Source organism: Phoca vitulina, unplaced genomic scaffold, assembly GCF_004348235.1.
Source record: "Phoca vitulina isolate PV1807 unplaced genomic scaffold, GSC_HSeal_1.0 scaffold9, whole genome shotgun sequence".
In the NCBI taxonomy this organism is placed as follows: domain Eukaryota; kingdom Metazoa; phylum Chordata; class Mammalia; order Carnivora; family Phocidae; genus Phoca; species Phoca vitulina.
The window spans coordinates 20902014-20923747 of NW_022589712.1; the positions used below are offsets into that span (position 1 = coordinate 20902014).

Genomic DNA, 21734 nt, shown 5'->3' on the forward strand with positions numbered 1-21734 from the left:
AGGAAGGAAGGAAGGAAGGAAGGAAGGAAGGAAGGAAGGAAGGAAGGTGGGTGGGGAGGAAGGGAGGGAGGGAGAGAGAGAAAGAAAAAGGCATACTGTTTTATCTGCCTGACTCATTGGGATAGTTAGGAGAATATGAGAGTGGTTTTAGAAGTACAAAGAATAATACAAAGGATGATGAAAGATTTACTCTTCTATCATTCTACCTCTCCATAGATATAAACCAGGTGATTAAAATCAAATGAAAAACAATTCAATTGTGTTAAAAAGAAAATTAATATAGTGACATGATGCAGATTAAATCAAATTAAACAGTTCCATATGGCTCCAACCAGATAAGGGGGCTACTGACAAAGTTGTGAACTCTGTAAAGTATCTATAATTATTCAGATGATTTCAGTTCAATTAAAAATTATATTGACTTAAGAACCATTTATAGGTGGAATGGGTTATTCTGAGGAGTTAGCGTTTCAGCTAACACTTTACCTACTGAGCCCTAGATTTTTAATGGTTGCCATTTTAAAAGGATATACTAAAACGTAGTATAAATTCCTATGCCTTCTCTTAACTGATTTATATTGTCTTCAAAAATAAACAAACCATAATTCATAGCTTCAGTTTTTCTTTTATTGTAAAAGGCCCCAAAGACTACTCTGTTTTGTTTTATTTTAGAAGTCTCGTATATCCTCTCTAGAATTTCTTTCTCCTCCTTGCTGTCAGGCTGTCAGCAGCCATTGCTCACTGTCACCCTTCTCCCTGTCCTGTCATTTCCATTTTGCCACATACCCACCATTCACTGGGACACAAGTTAAACTAGTTACAACAGTGTCTAAAGTAAGAGTTAATACCTCTGAGAGAGTGGCTTTTCCATGAGTAAGAGTAGGATCTTCACTGTATTTGCTGTATAATATATATTTTGGCTGCTCAGATAATTTTACACACTCTTTCAGCTTCTCAATAAGTGAGAAAGGTCACTAAGGAAGGGAAGGGCTGAGCTCCGGACACAGATCTCAGTAACGCAGTCAGAGAGATGACGGGGAAGCACGGAGGAGAGCTGAGAGAGGAAGGCAGCCAGGAAGACAGTGAGCCGTCGCTGACTGGGACAGGATGAGCAGGGACTGGATGGGCAAACAAGGAAGGAGTCGGAAACCAGGCAAGATAGACCCACAGGCAGGAAAAACCAGGATAGGAGGCAAGAGGCTAAAGGCAAGGAAGACCATTACCCGTAGAACATCACTAGCAGTTGGGTGTAAAATGGACATCAGTTTGGGGCAGAGTGAGAGAGATGAGATGTTACCACCCAGGAAAACTGAGGCCAAATCCTGTGCAGCCTCGTGTGCCAGGGGAAGGAGCTCACATGCCCTTCCAGGGGCTACCGGTGGTTTTTAAACCAGGGAAGCAAATGCCAGCTCTGAGTTTCAGATTTATCACAGTAGTGTCTATGTCGATGCAGAGATACCAATTAAGAAGGAACTAACAATAGTCCTAACAAAAAATAGCAAGGGCTTAAAGTAAGGCAGTAATATTAGTAGTGATTTTTAAATATTCAAAATATACATACTTGAAAGATGGTAAGGGACTAGATCTTAAAAGTTCTCATCACAAAGAAATATAATTTGTAACTGTGTGTGGTGATGGATATTAACTAGACTTATTGTGGTAATCAGTTTGCAATCTATGCATACATCAAATCATTATGTTGTATACCTTAAACTACTACAATGTTATATGTCAATTATATCTCAATAAAACTGGAGAAAAGGGGAAATATCTAGCAGAGCATACCTGATGAGATTTCTTTGTCAGCAACTTATCACTGAGTTGAAAAAATTAATTTGCTTCTTTTTAATAGCATTTGTCAATTAACAGATTCCTGAGCGCAATTCATACCTGTAACACTCAGCAATAAAGTAAAACGCCACAGGTTGCCACACACACACACACACACACACACACACACACACACACTGTAAGATAATTGATAATAGAAAAAAATGAGAAAAAAAGAGCTGGAAGAAAAAAGTCATTTAGAAAAGTCATGCAGAGAAGTACTTTCTGAAATAGTTACTTAAAAGTAAAGAGATGGATCCGTTTTGCTGTGCCCCTATGCACAGCACACACAGCATACTCAATAAATAACTGCTTATTAAATGGAATAAAAAAATCGTTATGTCATTTCTCCCTGCCCTCTCCCCTCCGACAGTGAGTACTTCACGTAGCATCACACAAGACAATTAATGTTCAAATGCTCTCTAGTTCTGATAGCAGCTCTACATAATTCATGGTAAATAACAAAAGTATAAAAGCTATTATGGATAATTTTCTTTCATTTACTTTTAACAGCAGGTAAAATCAGCCAGCACTGAAGAAAGCAGTATCAGGAAAGGAGGAAAGTATAAAAATTGCTAATCATAAAAAACCAAAAACCAAGAAAATCATTAAGTTAAATTGATGACTTTTTTTCTTGCCCCCCAATATAGTATTTGAAATGGGGCTTAGAAACATACCAAATGTAACAGCAAAATAAGAATGCAAAAAAGCAATATTATCATACCCCTTAAACGACTAGCCACCGAGAAGGAACATTTATAGCAAAGTGAAGCTTTGATGATATAATAATACTTTTTTACTGTGATGAAGTAACTTATTATAAAAATGTTGCCTCTGTTCTCTGGAAAGTACTGGGGAAGCAAGGAGCCAAGGAACGCAGATTTAAGGTGGACTTTAAATTGGGTAAGGTGAGACGAGTGAACTTATTTTTCTTCCGAGCTTGACAACAACAACTGTAATAGTGCATTCTTTCTTGGTGTATTGAGTTGAAATGTTCTGACTTTCCAGGCCCTCTGCAATCTGAACCAGACAGCACGTACAAGCCCCTCATTCCCGCCTCCTGCCCAGGCACACAGCCGCTTTGCTCGTCCCTGCTGCTGTGATGATCTTGTCCCAGTGTGGGTCTTCCCTCCTCCCTGAACCTGCTCACTGCCCAAGCATCCCCACAGGCGCTCAGCTCATGCACGCATTCATTCAGCAACTGTGCAGTAAGCACCTACTACGTGTGCGTGTGTACGCCGTGTGCAAGTATGTGTGTGTGTATATGTATAATACGTATATAACAGAATCCTCAGAAGGAAGACTTCTTCAAAGCCAAGAAAATCAATTACGAGGGATTTTCAGACTGTGAGGTTTGTGGAAAGGTAGAAGCCCATTAATGACTTAAGTCACCAGTAGGCTGACTGGAAAGACAATGATGCTACCAGCAGAAAATAAACATGAATGCTAGAAAAGATAATAAATATGCTGTGTGTGTGTGTGTGTGTGTGTGTTGTGTATGTACACAGACACACATAAAGCTAGGCTTAGAGGGTTAAGAACATCATGATCTTGATGGGAAATTTATTCAGATTGAAGTAAGCCTACTCTGACAGAGGCTGAGAAGGAAAATGGCTACTTGTCCAAATGTCTGCTTCAGTTTCGGCTACAGCCAAAGAAAGCATTTTTCAACTGTACTTTCCTTACAAGTAATAAATGCTCATGAATTATGCTGCTGGACACAGCATGAGGCAGTCTTTCAGGTCTGCCTTCACTATGTGAAGTGAATGATGAGAAAATATTTGGAATGGCATGTTTGTTTTTAAAAATGCATCAGAATGCTTTTATTGCCAACAGTGAAAAATCGTAATAAAGATCTATGTTGGCCCCAAATTCATCTCTTAAATTTACTGTGTGATTTACTGCTATTTGCTAAGAAGGTAGTTACTGTTTCAATTTTCAGCCAAAGTACATAAATAGTACACGAATAGGTTAATTTTCAATTAAATAAATTCTGTTGTCTGCTTGTAAAAGAAAGGTGTTTTACTTTAGTGCCTTATTTTAAAAAGTAATCTGAAAAAAACAGAAGCTTAAAAAAACTTTGATTATTTATATACTTATATATATTGTATTTTAAAAACCACTCCTCTAGTTGCAATCATTTGTCATGTTATTTGTTTGAATATAAGAAATACAAATTTTTCTTTCTCAAAGAAATTACTTTTAGTTACAGTGTGCCTTTTACTAAATCTATTTGTCTGCAGTTAATTTCCTTTTAAAATAAGGATATTGATGTATACAGTCATCTCATTTTTAATGTAAAACCTAGATATTTATTAAATAATGACATATTTGATTAAACTAACACTCAGAAGAAAAATTTTAATATTAGATCCTGAAATACTGTAAGGAAATTTCCTACTTGATTTCGGGATTCTGTTCCCCTCACATGTGTTTTTATGATGTACGAAAGAAACCAATCTCACCTGTTTTTGATTGTAGGTTTCTTCTTGGTTCTTCAGGGGCCTCAATTGGCTGATCAGCCAGGAAAACTCGAGCTTGGTCTATAGCATTTAGAACAGAATACTCCTTTTCCTTTAACTCTCGTCTCAGGGCCTTTGCAAAGAGAAGCAAAAGTTGAATTTGTAACCTACTGTGTTCACCAAGTGATGAAACATCTTCAGTTAGACTATGGACCGTAGTTGTCAAGGGAATGACTAATAACCATTTAAGCAAAGTCGGAAGTGAAAATATTAATTTTATACATATGAATGATGAAACATGAATAAAAGCAAAAAGATGATAGGATTTAAAGATGCAAAACAAAAATCTTTACAATATTCACCTAAGGGAAATTGTTATAGTATATTTGAGCTTACACAAACTGTACTTTCAGGGTTATCACTCCTGTCAGATTACTAAAACAGAATAGCCTGTTCAAAGATACCTTTTTCTTATAAGACTGACAAAAAAAATTACATCCAATAGTACAGAAGCAGGCAATTTCACAAGTAGTAATGAGATCCTCAGAAGCGTTTTACATTCTCTAGAATATATTAAGGAAAAAAGCTAAGAGATGGAAACAAATTAAAGTACATGAAATCAAAACTAAACCAAAGAGAACACATAAAAGACAGTCTCCAATTATCTTCAAATATGTTCCATCTCTCATGCTGAGGCAATTACAATTTTTCCCTTGTGAGGTTTTTCATGCAAATTTATGATTCTCAGAACAGTCTGCCTTTAGTACTTTTGTTCTTTTAAGTCGGGCTAAACTTTCACCTTTGCTCCCATAAAATGTTTGGTGATTAAGACTCTAATTGACTAGAGTTTAAAAACAAAGCTCACTCATTGACTATTGCAAGGTAAGAGGAAATGAAGATTTTCTCATGTGCTATTTGAATGCTGGAGCGAAACCAAAATTGTTGCTAATATTACTGTTATCCTCTTAAAATTATACACATAAACACCTCCGGGCAATTATATTTTGCTTAGGTGCAGTTACCTGATAATGCATTATGAAAACTCTGGTTTTTGCTTTCTAAAATATTGTATTCTAGTACTATTTTAGAATCAATATAATTTTTGTTTCTGAACACAACTATTTTTTGTTTTGTTTTGTTTTCCAAAAAAAGGTTTTTTCTTCTTCTTTTTTTAATTTTTTTTATTGTTATGTTAATCCCCATACATTACATCATTAGTTTTAGATATAGTGTTCCATGATTCATTGTTTGTGCATAACACCCAGTGCTCCATGCAGAACGTGCCCTCCTCAATACCCATCACCAGGCTAACCCATCCTCCCACCCCCCTCCCCTCTAGAACCCTCAGTTTGTTTTTCAGAGTCCATCGTCTCTCATGGTTCTTCTCCCCCTCCGATTTCCCCCCCTTCATTCTTCCCCTCCTGCTACATTCTTCTTCTTTTTTTCTTTCTTAACATATATTGCATTATTTGTTTCAGAGGTACAGATCTGAGATTCAACAGTCTTGCACAATTCACAGCGCTTACCAGAACACATACCCTCCCCAGTGTCCATCACCCAGTCACCCCATCCCTCCCACCCCACAACTATGTTTTTTTTTTAAATAGCATTTGGTGTAACTATGTTGGGATGACAGGGCTAACTCCTCATCCACGGTAAATAAAAGAAAAAAAAAATCTAGAAACACCAGAATAATCATCTGATGTGAAAACCAGAGCTAAACACCAGGAAAACACCAGTAATGAATTTGTTTTATTTTTTTGTAAAGATTTTATTTATTTATTTTAGAGAGACAGAGAGTGCGAGTGAGCGGGGCAGGGGAGGTGCAGAGGGAGAGAGAGAATCTCCAGCAGACTCTGCTGAACACGCACCCACGGGGCTCCATCCCAGGACCCTGAAATCATGACCTGAGCCAAAATCAAGTGAGATGCTCAACCAACTGAGCTACCTAGGTGCCCCACCGGTAATGAATTTAAAAGAGAACATTACTGGTGGGGAAGGGTGAGGGGAGATGAATGACAGAATAGAACATTGGTTTTTGCAATAAGCACTGTAAATACAATTTGACTATTTAAAATTATTATCTTGACAAAAAATTTAAAAGGATAAAGTGAACAATAGCAAAAAAGCACCATTCTCTAAAATCCATGGATAAATTTATAGCATCTACATAACCAGACTGTGAAGCAAGCACAAATCAGTAAATCCCCACATCAGTTAGCACCTGTGAGCATCAAATGACTATGTGACAAAACGTTCACTAACTCTATCGAGAAATGTGGCTTGTGAAGAAGTCCCAAGGTGTGACATTCAAGACAAATAAGACGATCTTCTGACATTTAAAGTTTCTGACACATGGAAACAGAAAGAGACATAAGAGAAACGGGGAAATATATTTTAATCCAGAAATATATACACACATTTCCAGGTCTTGAGCCTATTCTTTATTTTTTTAAATTTTTTTTTAAAGATTTTATTTATTTATTTGACAGAGAGAGACACAGCGAGAGAGGGAACACAAGCAGGGGGAGTTGGAGAGGGAGAAGCAGGCTCCCCGCTGAGCAGAGAGTCCGATGCGGGGCTCGATCCCAGGACCGTGGGATCATGACCTGAGCCAAAGGCAGATGCTTAACAACTGAGCCACCCAGGCACCCCTTGAGCCTATTCTTTAAATTTAGATTATTGTGTTGTTACAGCAAGAAGCTCCAGATTGATGAAAATACTCCTAGTATTTACTTCCCAAAGCACCTGGAAATATAAAATATAAAATAATGATACGAAAGAGCATGTTGCTTAAAAGCCAGCACTGAAAAACAATGGGTAATGTAGCAGATTTATAAAAATTTTAGTGATCCAGAGTATTTATTCCCCCCAAACCCAAATCTAACCAGTAAATGTGGGAGAGGTAAAGATTCTTAAAATAATGTGCAAGGGCTGTGCTAGATTTCTTCTTTTTGAAAGTGAAGTCCCAGACATGAACCTATTTAACTCAAGATGCTAAAAGGAAAGTGAAGGAATCCGAAGAACACCTCCTCCTTCTGGTTGATCAAATAGGGTGAGGATGCACGGGCAGTATTTACAGACTTGGCACAAAAGGGAAACCAGGAAACACCATCTAGGTGATGATGGGGAAGGAAATTAAAAACTGAGAGAAGACAGAGCATAAAGGAATGTGACTTAGAGAAGGGAGCACAGAAGCAGTACTGGTCCTCTGGAAACACACAATGATTACGGGGCATATACTTCACAGAGGGTGAATCCTGATCTCATGGTGGAGAAACAGGATAATAGGATTCGTATGATTTAGGTGTACAGTAGTGCCCAGCTGGGAGTTCTGGATTATTATGAGTCCACAAAATGTGCATTGGCTAGGGGGCTGGGGAACGGAAACAGCATCGGAGAGATTTTTGTTAAAACTATTTTTAGACAGGGCACCTGGGTGGCTCAGCCATTAAGCGTCTGCCTTCGGCTCAGGTCATGATCCCAGGACCCTGGGATCCAGCCCGGCATCGGGCTCCCTGCTCGGCGGGAAGCCTGCTTCTCCCTCTCCCACTCTCCCTGCTTGCGTTCCCTCTCTCGCTGTGTCTCTGTCAAATAAATAAATAAAATCTTAAAAAAACAAACTATTTTTAGAATTTCAAACATCCAAATGGAAATATGTATTTGTCTACAGAAAGGATACTTGGGAACACTAGCCAGTCAACTTCCCTGATGGCTGGAATTTTACCAATTTAACCCAAATGCTCTTGTGATGGGAGATTTCACTGGCTGGCTGTTTACTCTGCCTGGAAGGCTCTCTCCCCAGATATCCACATGGCATATTCCTCCTCCCAAGAGGCCTTCTCAATGAGGCCCACCCACCCATGCTATTTAATGTAGAATTCCACCTCTCCCATCTGCTACATTTCCCATCACCTTCTACTAGGCAAAGTAGGTATTTAGTTATTATGGTTATTGTTTCTCATCTTTTTTTTTTTTTTTTTTTTTCCATCTGTTTCCCTCAGATAAAAGATAAGCTCTACAAGGCCAAGGACATTTTCTGGGTTTTTTTGTTTGTTTGCTTTTTGCTTTTCACTGTGGTAAACAAGGCACCCAACACCAGCGCTTTGGGACCTGGTAGAGCTAGGGGGCTTGGAAATGCTTCCTCATGGAGGTGGTGTCTAAATGGAGTCTTGTAGAGAGAGAAGAGTATTTCCAAAAGAGGAAAGTAAGCACTAGCAGAAGAGCAAGGCAGTATGACCGTGTGCGCACTTAGGCAACTATAAACGCTTAGTGAAGAGCCAAGCAGATATCAGGTCACAAAAACCACTGTATGATGTCCTAATGGAGCATGAGACAACCAATAATGGGCACTGGGAAGCCACTGAAGAGCTGGACGAGATAGTAGGGGGCTATGACTGTCCAATTCACATTCCTGTTTTTTTACAGTATCATTGTCAGGTCTCCCAGATTCATGAAAAACAAATCTGAGTCTGAGAATGCCCTACAGGACTGGAGAATCTATTTTCCTTCCTAACCACATGAAACTTCAGCACTTTTTAAACCAATCTCTCTGCATAGGGCATTGGCAGGGGAATGTCTGATTAACTCTTTTGATATGCCAAGGGAGGGAAGTAGAAGAGGCGAGTGTGGGCAGGTGGGAACCATGCCAAGTAAGTAAAAATGTGGGGCTCAAGCCCTAATGCCAACTCACCACCCAAATATCCTAGAGAAGAGCATACATTTAATAATACCTGTTCATATGATATTTTGCAAATTTAATTTTATTATTCAATTTGTCCTATTTCAATTACATTTAATTGCATGTCAGAAATAGGTTTAACTTTCAACAGTATTATACATATAATCATTTCACCACCCTTTACCTCTCAATTAGACATAAAAGAAAACCAGCATTTCCTAACCACCTGGTGAACATTAATGATAAGATAATTAGACCCTAACAGAGTTGTTTTGTATACAGAGCTACAAAGTAGCATTCAGCTTTAGGTTCTAATATCACATGACTTCTACATGGGCTGCCTGAAGTGAGTATAACATAATATAATAGGAATTTTTCTATTTTAATGACTCTATATTTTCATTCAAAACAATTCTGTTCTCAGGCAATAACAAGTATTGCCAACGATGTGAAAAACTTGGAACCTTTTATACTGCTGGTGGAATGATAAAATGGTGCAGCCACTTTGAAAAACAATTCAGCAGTTTCTTAAAATGTTAAACATAGAGTTACCACATAACCCAGCAATTCAACTTCTAGGTACATACCCAAGAGAACTGAAAGTAGATGTCTACATAAAAACTTGTATATGAATGTTCATATCAATATTATTCATAATCGCCAAAATGTGGACACAACCCAAACATCAACTGGTGAACAGATAAACAAAATGTTGTATAGCCATATAATGAAAGACTTATTCAGCAGTAAAACTGAATGAAATACTACGATCCATGCTACAACACAGAGGAACTTTGAACATGTTATGCTAAGTGAAAGAAGCCAGACACAGAAGCCCACGACTATGAAATGCCCAAAGGGATAAGGGTATAGATACACATGGTAGAACAGTGGTTGCTTAGGGCTGGATGGTTTGGGGAAGAATGGGGGAGTGACAGCTCGTGGGTGTGGGTTTTCTTTTTGGGATAATGTTCTAAATCTAGATAGTGATGATGGCTGTACAATTCTGTGAATATACTAACAGCTACCGAACTGTTCACTTGCATTTTATGCTGTGTGAATAATATCTCAATAAAGTTAGTATTAAAATAAAATAGTAATTCTGTTTGTTCTCCCAAAAAAGTTCCCAAGGTAATCTGATTATGTCTAACTTCTATCCCCACCCATCCACAAAGGAGTAGCTCATTCTGTATGTTCAGTTTATCCCCCCTCAGTTTCCAGAGCACTTATTTCTCTAGCATAGCTCATCCTAATATACTGTGATCGTGCATCTGTCCCCTCCATTATATTGTCAGTTTTTCTAGGATAAGGCTCACATCTTAATCATTCGAAATTCTCTTCAGTGCTTGCCTAGACATATATAGAAAGTACTCAATAAATGCTTAGGGAATAAGGAATAAAAGAAGGAATGCTTTCAGATTAAATACTAGGTAGGATACCAAAATAGGGAGGAGCAAAATATAACAAAGTCTCCCACATGTGATTACCCTAAATTGGATACCCTAAAGTATTGGATTCCAGTTAGCTCTGGGTTATTTGAACTATACACTTTGCAAATTATTGACGGCACGTACTGCATGGAGCACTGGGTGTTATATGAAAACAATGAATTATGGAACACTACATCTAAAACTAATGGTGTAATGTACGGGGATTAACATAACAATAAAAAAATTTAAAAAAACCTAATGATGTACTGTATGGTGACTAAAATAACATAATAACATAAAATTTAAAAAAAGGAAATAATTTTTTGAGGCAGAGTTAGCTTTCTCCTATCATCTAATTATCAGAAGTATTTTTTAGAAGATTTTATTTTTAAGTAATATCTACACCCAACATGGGGCTTAAATTTACAACACCGAGATCAAGAGTCATATGCTCTACCCACTGAGCTAGCCAGGCACTCCTTCCTATTAACTAATTATCAGCTAGTCAATACTAAGCCTTTTACTTTATTGTTGATTATTGTTAAATTAATAGCAAAAATCTTTTTTTTCTCCTTAAATAAACAAGTAACAGATTTCACTGAAAGGTGTGGTATGGGCTCACTCCATCTTCCCCTTTTTTTCCACATCCTAACCCATGAGGTAACTGCGCAGAGCATAGTTTCCCAAAACTACTGGAGTCATTAGATTGAAGGGTGAATCTGTTATTACTATTGTGTATCAAATCCATCTGAAACGTATTGGCTTAAAACAATGACAACTTACTATTCAAGATTTTTTGGATTGGCAAATTGCCCAGCTCCTCTGCCACCAGAGATTACTCCATCTGTCATTTAACTGGGATTGCAAGTCCAAGATGGGTTCACTCACGTGTCTAGAAAATATTGTGAGCTACTGGCTGGAATACCACAGTTTCCCTCTATAGAGTCTCTAAATGCCCTGTAGGCTGGACTGGGCTTCTTTGAAGCCTGGTAATTAGTGTTCCCAAAGAGTAGAGTGAAAGCTGCAAGATTTCTTAAGACATAGACTCTAGAACAGCTCTGTCCAATAGAACTTCCTGCACGGATACAAATGCTCTAAAAGCAGGTTGTCTAATACGGTAACAACAGGTGGCTTGCAACATTTGGTACTTGAAATATGACTAATTGAACTGAAGAAAATATGACTAATTGAACTGAAGAACTGGATTTTAAATTTTATCTAATTGTAATTAATTTAATTTAAATACAAGTGGTCACATATAGCTGAGAGTTACCACATCAGATAGTACAGCTCTAGAATCTGCACTTCTGCCACATTCTATTATTTAAAGCAAGTCACAAGGCCCAGCATAGATTCAAAAGAATGGACAAATACAGTGCATTTCTTGGTGAGGGGAAGAGCGACGATCCTCAGCATAGGGGCTGAGATACAGAGAATCATGATTCATTATTATAACAATCTACCACACAGGATAAAGGGGAAAGGAAAGGCTGGGGGAGGCATGGGGATTGGTACTATTTTATATAAGTAGTCACGGAAGGCATCTCAAAGACAGTGATATCTGAAGAAAGAGCTGAAGGAAGTGAGGAAGCCAACCATAAGAATATCTGGCAAAAGAGCAATCCAGGCAGGGAGAACGGCAAATACAAAGGTCCTGAGGGGACTGCTTGCCTGGCTTAGCAGGCTGGCACTGTCAGAGCTGGGTAAACAAAGGATGAGGGTGACTGCTTCTGTAAAAATGTTTCGAATCGTGAAAGTTAGAAGGAAGGAAGTCTTTGTGGTTGATAGTAACCACATACTTCTTTATACAGCAGACATCTAGCTACCTTACTGACTCAAGGCCTGGCCATTGACCTAAGAAGACTCTGTGTGACAACCTTACTGCAAAGCTTATGCATTTTCCATTCTAATAGATAATTCAAAGACCTCAATCTCCTCCCTCCCCACCCCCGGCAAGCACATGTGAAATCAAGCTTCATCCTATAAGCGGTAGACCAGATCAGTTGTAACAAGGAGGGAGAAACAAAATAATTTCAAAAACTAAAATTGAAACTCTATATTAAACATTGCATGCTCTGAAGTTTTTAATATCAGGAAATATGGTCTCAGATACCTCAGAAGTCAAGAATAATAAATGGAGAGCAAAATGATTGTCCCATGGCCATAAGAAAATGTTCAATGTCTCTCTCATCCTAAGGTGGCATAAGAGTATATTATAGAATTTTCCAACAAAGATTTCCACCAAAATAAAAAATTTAAAACCTAGTAAATTCAGATAATCTGAAGGAAATATGCCAAGCACAAGAGGAGACGGTAATTAATAAGCCACGATCCCAATCCTTGGGGAACTTACAGTCTAAAGTGAAGAGAATGCTGGTCACAATGTGTTAAGTGCCACAAATCTTTGAGAGAAGAACAAACAGGACACTGAGGAAATATAGAGAAGATGGAGAGAGGTGGAGGGGGCACAAGCAACCTTGTGTTGAAAAAGAAACTGGAATTAGAGTAAAGGTAATTAAGGGAAAAGCAATTCAAGGAAACAGAATAAGCAGGTAAAGTAATCTAGTCTCTCATTGTTTTCCCTGTTAAGCAGCTTCTGCATCTCATTTAAACTAAAGGAAGCTCTGGAATGTCAGATTAGTGAAAAACTGATTCGAATATCAGAACTTAACTAGCAAAAATCTCAGTGTTTTCATGCTCAACAGAATTTCTCCGAGCCCCGAACCCCACTTAGCAGAGCCCACCTTTCCTGTCACTTCTCTGCCCCCTTTCAGACTCAGGGTACTGTTTGGCAGCTTCCTGGTATGAGTGTCAGGCAGCAGAGTAAATTGCTCCTTATTCAACCTTAAATGCCTAGAGAGAGCCTCTCAATGATCCTCCTGCAATGTCTAGGAACACTTCTCCCCACCTGCTATCACTGGGAAGGACGGGGGATTAAGGGATAAGAAGGTATAGATCCTCCTTCACTTACTTTGAGGTTACGACCCCATAAGCCCCATTGTAAGCTGAAAATATCATATGTCAAAAATGCACTGAATACACCTAACCTACCAAACATCATAGGTTAGCTAAGACTACCTTAAATGTGCTCAGAACACTTATATTAGCTGATAACTGGGCAAAATCATCTAACACAAAGCCTATTTTAGAATAAAGTTGGACAGCGCATGTAATTTATTAAACGCTGTACTGCAAGTGAAAAGCAGAATGATTGCATGGAGACAGAATGGTTGTCAATAGGATCGGTCACTGACCCTCATGATTGTGTGGTGGCCTGGGAACTGTGGCTGCCCCTGCCCAGCATCACGAGAGGGGACATCCTGCATAACGCTAGCCCAGGAAAAGATCCAAGTTCAAAATTCGAAGTACAGTTCCTACTGAATTCCTATGGCTTTTGCACCATCATAAAGTTGAAACACTGTAAGTCTACCATTGTTAAGTCAGGGACTGTCTGCATAAAGAAGTGACTGGGATGGCTTAAGTCTGAGTCTCTCAAGTCAATCGGCTATTCATTTTCATCATGAACATGGCATTGGCTCACTGGAGGGGCTGAGTTAAGGCCAAGCAAAGAGTAGTATGATCAGTTACTCCTGGAGCACTGACATGGGCAGGACCTTGCAAATCACCTGATGTGAAAACAAGGTCTGAGAAAACCTGGAGGGAGGAGAGGAATCTCCGACATCCCCTTCTGTCCTAAATGGCAGCTTGCCACACTGCCCTGAGACCAAGGGGAGACAAGAGGAGAAAAAAAGCACACACGTGGGTGTGAACTAAATCTTGGTGTCATCCTCTCTTCTTTAAGTAACAACTGTCTCCTCTCTTTTCTTTACTCTAAAGCCATCATCCAAATTGTCTGTATATCAAGTGCCAGAGTTCGCTGAGATGCACTTTTCCTAAAATTTTCTAGACCACAATATTGAAATTATAAATAAAGCAGATCCTTTGGCTCTCTTGCTTAAAGCCCTCCAAGAGCTCCCTGTTGCACTTGGAACCAATTCTAAACTTCCTATCAAGATCTGGATCTTCCCTGCTCTCCAACTTCAACTACTAAATACCCTAATTTCTAGTCTCAAAGTCTTTACTTCTGTCCCTAGAATACGCCAAGTGTTCCTTCCTCATGTCCTGTGTAATCCAGAGTCAAGGAAGGAGAACTCCCGAGAAATGGGAGTAGCCCATTCACTGTCTCACCTGTGAAGTTAGTAGAATAGTAAACTAGTTACTATTAAAATGATGCTAACCTAAAGTCTTACCAACATTCTCACCTCTTTTCCAAGACAGAATTCTTCCCTCAGCCTCTATTCACCATTACTTATGGAGGAAAGTTCTAGCTGCTTTATCTATAGCTTTGGATGACCAATACCGGTATCCAACCCTCCACTGCAGAAGCTGGTCTGCAAAGAAAGAACATGGAATAACTCTGAGCAGCAGAGGAGCGAAGGAGTCATCTCCTTTAGCCCTTCATAGAGAAAGTTATTTCTTGACAGAGTATCTGTGTGCTTTCTTAGCAATCTCACTGGCCCTCACTGGTCAAAGTCAAAGAGATCCACAAGGGTGGATCTTCCTGACCCTTGAGGGACCCAGCACCAACACCACCCTCACCATTAATATAAGTATCACCTGGTTCTCCAGCAAAGCCAGCCCTCCCTTCTCTGAGCCTCTCCAGCTCTTGGCATCTGCTTTGCTGCAGCACTTATCGCACATGCTGTCCTGACTTCTATGCCGACCAGACTGGGCTATCTGTGAAGGCACACATCTATGCCACAGAGGGTAGAGCGGGAGCTCAATGAATTTATGTATGAAAGAATAAGGAGATGCTTAAAAAACTGTTCTGTTGTATAATAAAATCAGATTTGCAGCCAAAAGCCTTGTGTGACAGTCCAATGCACATCATGTAGGCACACCCTAACCCACCGTGAGCCCTTGGGTTGGTCCTGAAACTTCTCTGCATGTTGATAACAAAATTTCTCATTCTACTAACTTCACAGGTGAGACAGTGAATGTGGACATATCTCAAAACTAGTGTTGTAGAAAAACTAGTTACTATTAAAATGATGCTAACCTAAAGTCTTACCAACATTCTCACCTCTTTTCCAAGACAGAATTCTTTCCTCAGCCTCTATTCACCATTACTTATGGAGGAAAGTTCTAGCTGCTTTATCTATAGCTTTGGATGACCAATACCAGTATCCAACCCTCCATTAGCAAGAACAACTGAATTTAACTCTCTTAAGGGATAAATTATTTAATTCTAAGAAAAATGGAATCATGTGATCCTCCAAAATTAAGCGAAAATGTTTGGAAAGTATAAAACTGGGTTGCAAGTTTCTTATGTCACTTTAGATTTTAGAAAACATATAAATGTAATGTCTTTTTGTGAACCAATTTGTTCCAGACTAAAACAGCAAAGTAAAGCTCTGTGATGGCAAAAATGGTTAGCCAGATTACATCACATACACTAATTTGATATAAATACCAAATTTCTTCAACTGATCAGTCCAACAATGTATATCTTTTTCCCAATCCTTTGACGTACAACCAAATCAAACACATTCAACCAATTCTCTCCCTTCTCTTTGAGAGAAAAACAGAATCAGACATCTGACATCCCAGAACTGCTCTCTAAATTCCCATCCTGCCATGGGATACCAGCATTTTAATGCTAACAATACCAGGTTCAAGGAAAGAGGGGGGGAAATGAGAAATCACAGGCAAGGGTGCAGTGAAACTTCACTTTCATACATTGCTAGAGGCGGAAAATTGGTTCAATCACTTGGGAAAGTTGGTTGGCAATATATCAAGAGTCATTACTATGTTCATATTGCGTGAAACAAGAATTTCACCTTTGAGAATATATCCTAGGAAAACGATCCAGAAAAAAGCTACAAACACAAAAGTTTTCATTATAAAGTTATTTATGATTTAAAAAATTTGAAAGCAATTTAAATGTCTAACACCTGGAAAATATTTAGGCTCACTACGGTATGGCTACACTAGGGACCATTATGTAACCTTGGAAAATGACTATGATAATGAATACATAACAACATGAAGAAACAGACATGACATATATCTAAATAAAAAAGACAGGATAAAAACTATGTACCCTATTAGGACTGTGTGAAAGATAAATACGCAAAAAGAAAATACTCATGCAAAATGAAAATGGTTGTGTTACAGTGGTAAACTTAAGGCCAATTTTTTGTTCTTTATTTTATACAATCTGTAATGATATTATTTTCATAATTTAAAATTATACTTTTCTCCCTCAGAGGGAGAGATGAACCATGAGAGACTATGGACTCTGAGAAACAAACATGGTTTGGGGGGGGGAGGGGAGGGGTTATCCTGGTGATGGGTATTAAGGAGGGCACATACTGCATGGAGCACTGGGTGTTATACTAAAACAATGGATTATGGATCACCACATCAAAAACTAATGATGTATTGCATGATGATTAACATAACATAATAAAATTTAAAAAATTAAAAAAATAAAATAAAAAATAAAATTATTCTTTTAAGAAAGGAATATTAAATGGAATCTAGCTCATTTATCATTGAACAAATTATTACTTTTATTTACTTTTGCTTTTTTATTGAAGTACAACTGGTATACAATATCCTATTAGTATCAGGTATACATCATAGTGATTTGATGTTTTTATACATTACAAAATGATCCCCACAATAATTCTAGTTAGCTTTTGTCATCATACAAAGCTATTACCGTATTATTGACTATATCCCTTATGCTGTACATCATATACTCATGATTTACTAATTTTATAACTCTGAGTTTATAGCTCTTAGTCCCCTTCACCTATTTCACCCACCCACCACCCCCTCCCCACTCTGGTAACCAACAGTTTGTTTACTGTACCTATGAGTCTGTTTCTGTTTTGTTTATTCATTTGTTTCTTAGACTCCATGTGTGAGATCATATAGTATTGTCTTTCGCACTCTGACTTATTTCGCTTAGCATAATACCCTCTAGGTCCATTCATATTGTCACAAATAGCAAGATTTAACTCATTTTTTATGGATGAGTGATATTTCATCGTATATATACCACATCTTCTTCATCTACTAATGGACACTTAGGTTGTTTCCATATCTTGGCTATTGTAAATAAACACAGGCATGAATATATGTCTTCAAACTGATGTTTTCAATGTCTTCAGATAATTACCCAGAAGTAGAATTACTGGATCATATGGTAATTCTATTTTTAATTTTTTGAAAAAATACAGAATGTTTCATGAATTTACATGTCATCCTTGCATAGAGGCCCGGCCAATCTTCTGTGTATCATTCCAATTTTAGTATAGGTACTGCCGAAGCAAGCACAAATTACTACTTTTAATGAATGGCATTATTAATAATTACAAATGTATTTTAGAAGCATAGTTTTTATATCAACAACAACCATGAAACTTTCCCATTATGCTTTACCTCATGATCTCTCTGAAGCTAAATTTATTCAAAACGTGTAACACATGACAACAGAGTCACTGAATGAGGCATTCCCTGTGTCTGTGAGGAATCTTAACCCATCTAGCTTGCAAGGTGTCAAATCTCTACACAAGAGAGAACCCAGCAGTATTTAGTATATAAGGGCAAATAAGCTACATTTTAAAAGCTATCTCAACAATTAGAGATATGTCAATGCTTTCCCCCTTATACAAAAATCTTTCCAACTCCTGATTTGAATAATTTAAGTAATATTAAAACAGAAAGTAGGCAACCTCTTAACTGGCTATAATATTAAAATGTAAAGTATAATGGTGTTGATTAATTTTCTTACAACTTCAAGTATGTCATATAATTGAAATTATTTTTAGCTCTTCAGGAAATACTATTACTTATATTTCTGTCAGCTAATCTTTATTAAAGATTCATCTATTCAAAGTAGAAATATCTTCAAAAGGGGATATTCTTTTGAACATGAATAAGTAAAAAGGGATTAAAGAGAGATAAAGAGAAAAAAAAGGAACAACCATACCTCTGGGTTATCTTTGGGTATATTTGTTATCTTTGGGTATATTTCATTCTTTTAACATTCAACAAATATTGATTATCTAAAGTGTCTGGCACAGACAAAGAGACAACAGAAAATAAGTAAGTAATTATAGAGGATGATAAATATTATGGAAAAAGAAAAAAGTAGAACAGGGTAACAGAGAAAGGGGTACTGGGAAGGGGGTTTCGACTGGTGTAGAGAAGTCTGGGTAGGCTTCCCTGGGGAGGTACCATAGAACAAACATCTGAAAACAGTGGAGTTAATCATGTGGATACCAGGTAAAGAGCATTCTAGGCACTGAAGACAACACGGTGCTGCAACCGAAGGCACAGCTAGGGGCCAGCGTGGCTGATACCAGACTTTACGAGAGAAAACACCAGGAATGAGGTGAGCAAGGTGTGAGTAGGAGGTAGGTCACACCATGGAGGGTCTTGTAGACCATTCTGAGAACAGTGGCTTTTATTCTGAATTAAACAGGAAAACACTACAGAGTTTTGATTCATTGGAATAGGAACACTCTGGCCACTGTATTAAGGATAACAGAGATTGATAACTGTAGCTCCTAATAGATGGTAAGACATAACCAGATTCTGATTCTATATTTTCAACATAGAACTGACGAGATTTTCTAATAGAGGGAATATGAGAGAAAGACAAGATTGAAGGTGATTATTATTTTTTATCTAAGCAACAATAGAATTCTTTCCATTGAAATGGGGGGAGATCAGGTAGAATGATTTTGAGCAGCAAGTTCAGGAATTCAGTTTGGACTTACTAAGTTTGAGATGTCTATTAGATACCCAAGTAGAGATGCCACGTAAAGAGATATAAATTTGGCATATAGATGGCATGTAACACCAGGAAACAACGAGTTCAGGAAGGAATAGGTATAGAGAAGTTGGCATAGCCTGGCCCCTGGTGCATCCCAATTTTAGGAGGCTGAGGAGGGGCCAGCAGAGGAGGTTGAGAAGGAGCTACCAGGGAGGGAAGAAGAAAACCAGCACAGAGTGGTGTCCTAGAAGTCAAGTAAAGAGACCGAACAGAGAAACAGTTAGTGAGCTGACAAGAAAAGAAGGACTGAAAATGGACCCTTGGCCACATCTCAGCTGACACTAATGCACAGAGACAGAAGTTACAGTGAGGGGCATCTAAGTGAGAGTGGAGGCTCAGGATGGCTTACTTGAGAAAGAGAATGCTTGCAATAAGTTTTAAGAGGCTTTCATTATTGTAAAAGTGTTGTTTTATGTATGTCAAAACATAAACATTAATGTTTTTCTTCATGCCAGCAGGTCTGACTATAGAATTCACAGAGCCCCTTCTTCAAATATTACTAAGAATTGCAAGATGGCAGCAGCAGAGCATTAAACCAAGTGCAGGGCCCATCTAAGAGTGGAGCCTTATGTGATTGTAATTGCATGGGACACACACCCACAAAGCTGGCCCTCAATGCAAGGCATCTCAACTAATGAATAGAAGTATTGCTGGTACAGCAGGCTTTCTTAGCTTCTGGTTTCAAAAAAACACTTAACTACGTACTGGAGAATACAAGCAGAAAAAATAAATGATACAAACATAAGGAGAATCTGTTAGAATGTAATTTACTTTTTTTCCCAACTTGCTTTCAAAGCTAAATCAGCATATATGGATCTGAAGTCATTATAGTATGACAGCAAAAAAGGGCAGAAGAGTCATTAAATTTGATAGCACTAATAAAACTACATGAGAAAAGGAAAAGAAAACAGGCTTACTTTTCATTAGTATGCAGACAAAATAAAAAAAAAACTCCTTCATAGAGCTTTAAAAGTTTTGGTTAACATCCCTAAATGAACATTTAATATACAAATTCATTTTGGTTCCACCCCATTGACGTAAAAAGTGATGCCTGAGTCAGAATACTAAGTATGAATGCTAAAACTAAAATAGGAATCCTCCAGCTTCTCACAGTAATAAGAGTATTCTTCCCTACAATTTTCAAAATATATGCACACATAAATGTATTCCTTCATTTGGCAAATATATTCAATATCTACTATTACCAGGCACTGCAGAAGGTGCTGAACTTGTATTTTTTTTTCTCTCTCAAGTAAAATTGAAAAGGGAGGTAAGCAACACCCTCTTACTCTATTGCATACTCCAGTCATGCCATGACGAATTTGGAGGAGTTTCCCTCCAGGAGTTTTGATAACAGCTTTTAGAGAATTCTTATTCCGAAATCTCTTTTTAGCTCAAAGGCTACTTGCTCTGTGAAGCCTTACCCGGTCTTCCCAAGTACAGAGAACCATGATTCATCTGTGCCTCCCTGGCCATGTGCTCATGCTCACATTAGTGCTTTTGGTATCCAATGTAGTTACTTTTTTCAAGCCTGTCTCTGCTGCTAGATGGTGAAATCCGTGACAGCAAAATTAGTCTTCTGAAGTGATACATGCCCAGTGCCTAGCAAAGCATGTGGCAAATATCAGTAGCAACATAGAGGTCTGTTGAATGAATACACAAACTGGCAGATAAATGACTCAGCTAAATATGTCCAGAGGCAGTTCATTGGAAATGGGCTGTTACATTCAGGGGGTGGACTGTAACTGCTTGGTCTCCCAAACCTCTCCTTCCTGCTGCATTTGTGGTCCACTCTCAATTTCACCACCAGATAGTGCCAGCTATTAGGCTGCCTTGCCATTCCCTCTAAACGTGGATAGTCCATGGCCCTTTGGGGTAAAGTCCAGTGACACCTGTCAGGCACAGGAAATAAATCAGCTGCAGACAACTAAATGGAGTATGGCCAGTAGGTATAGTCTCACTTCTAGAACTGCTGCTTTGGGAAGGAACACAAGTAGCAACTTTACTCACAGTCCTTAGAGTAGGCTATGCATTTAATAAGAATGAAGTCAAAGGAGGCACCAAAGACTGGAGGGGGAACTTGGAAATTAATTTAATCAATTTTAGAAAAAGGCCAATATCCCATATTTGGTAACTTCATCACACAGCAAGACCTTGAAGTTACAGGTTTGCAGGTAGAGTCTCAGATTACTTTAGTAGGGAGAACAATCCCCCCCACACACAGCCTCAATTTCATGGTGGCATGTTGCTGATTTAAAGACAATGTTTGAATTTGTTACTTTAGTAAGCAAGTTTGCAAGTGTATTTCAGCAAGTCAGTTTCAGACTCAAATGTCCTGACTCTTACATAATGAGGTTTGAATAGAGGAATTAAATTAAGTAAAGGACAGAAGGGCCCTCAGGGAATGGATCTAAACCTATAAAAAATTATACCAGAATCATACACTTTCAATTATTTTTGGTGATTTTTTTTTTGCTAAA

The 21734-nt window shown here is 38.2% G+C and overlaps 1 protein-coding gene and 1 non-coding gene across 10 annotated transcripts in view; both read right to left on the bottom strand.

Annotated features, from left to right (window-relative positions):
- Positions 1-21734, bottom strand: part of UTRN (utrophin) — a 491233-nt gene that overhangs the window by 103278 nt on the left and 366221 nt on the right. For all 9 annotated transcript variants that reach the window (XM_032407730.1, XM_032407732.1, XM_032407729.1 and 6 more), the window contains one exon: positions 4296-4425. In XM_032407730.1, the coding sequence (XP_032263621.1) occupies positions 4296-4425 (130 nt within the window). The remainder of the gene's footprint in view (positions 1-4295; positions 4426-21734) is intronic.
- On the bottom strand, positions 17644-17750 carry LOC116634791. The gene has a single exon (XR_004300033.1). It is a non-coding gene; the product is annotated as a U6 spliceosomal RNA (small nuclear RNA).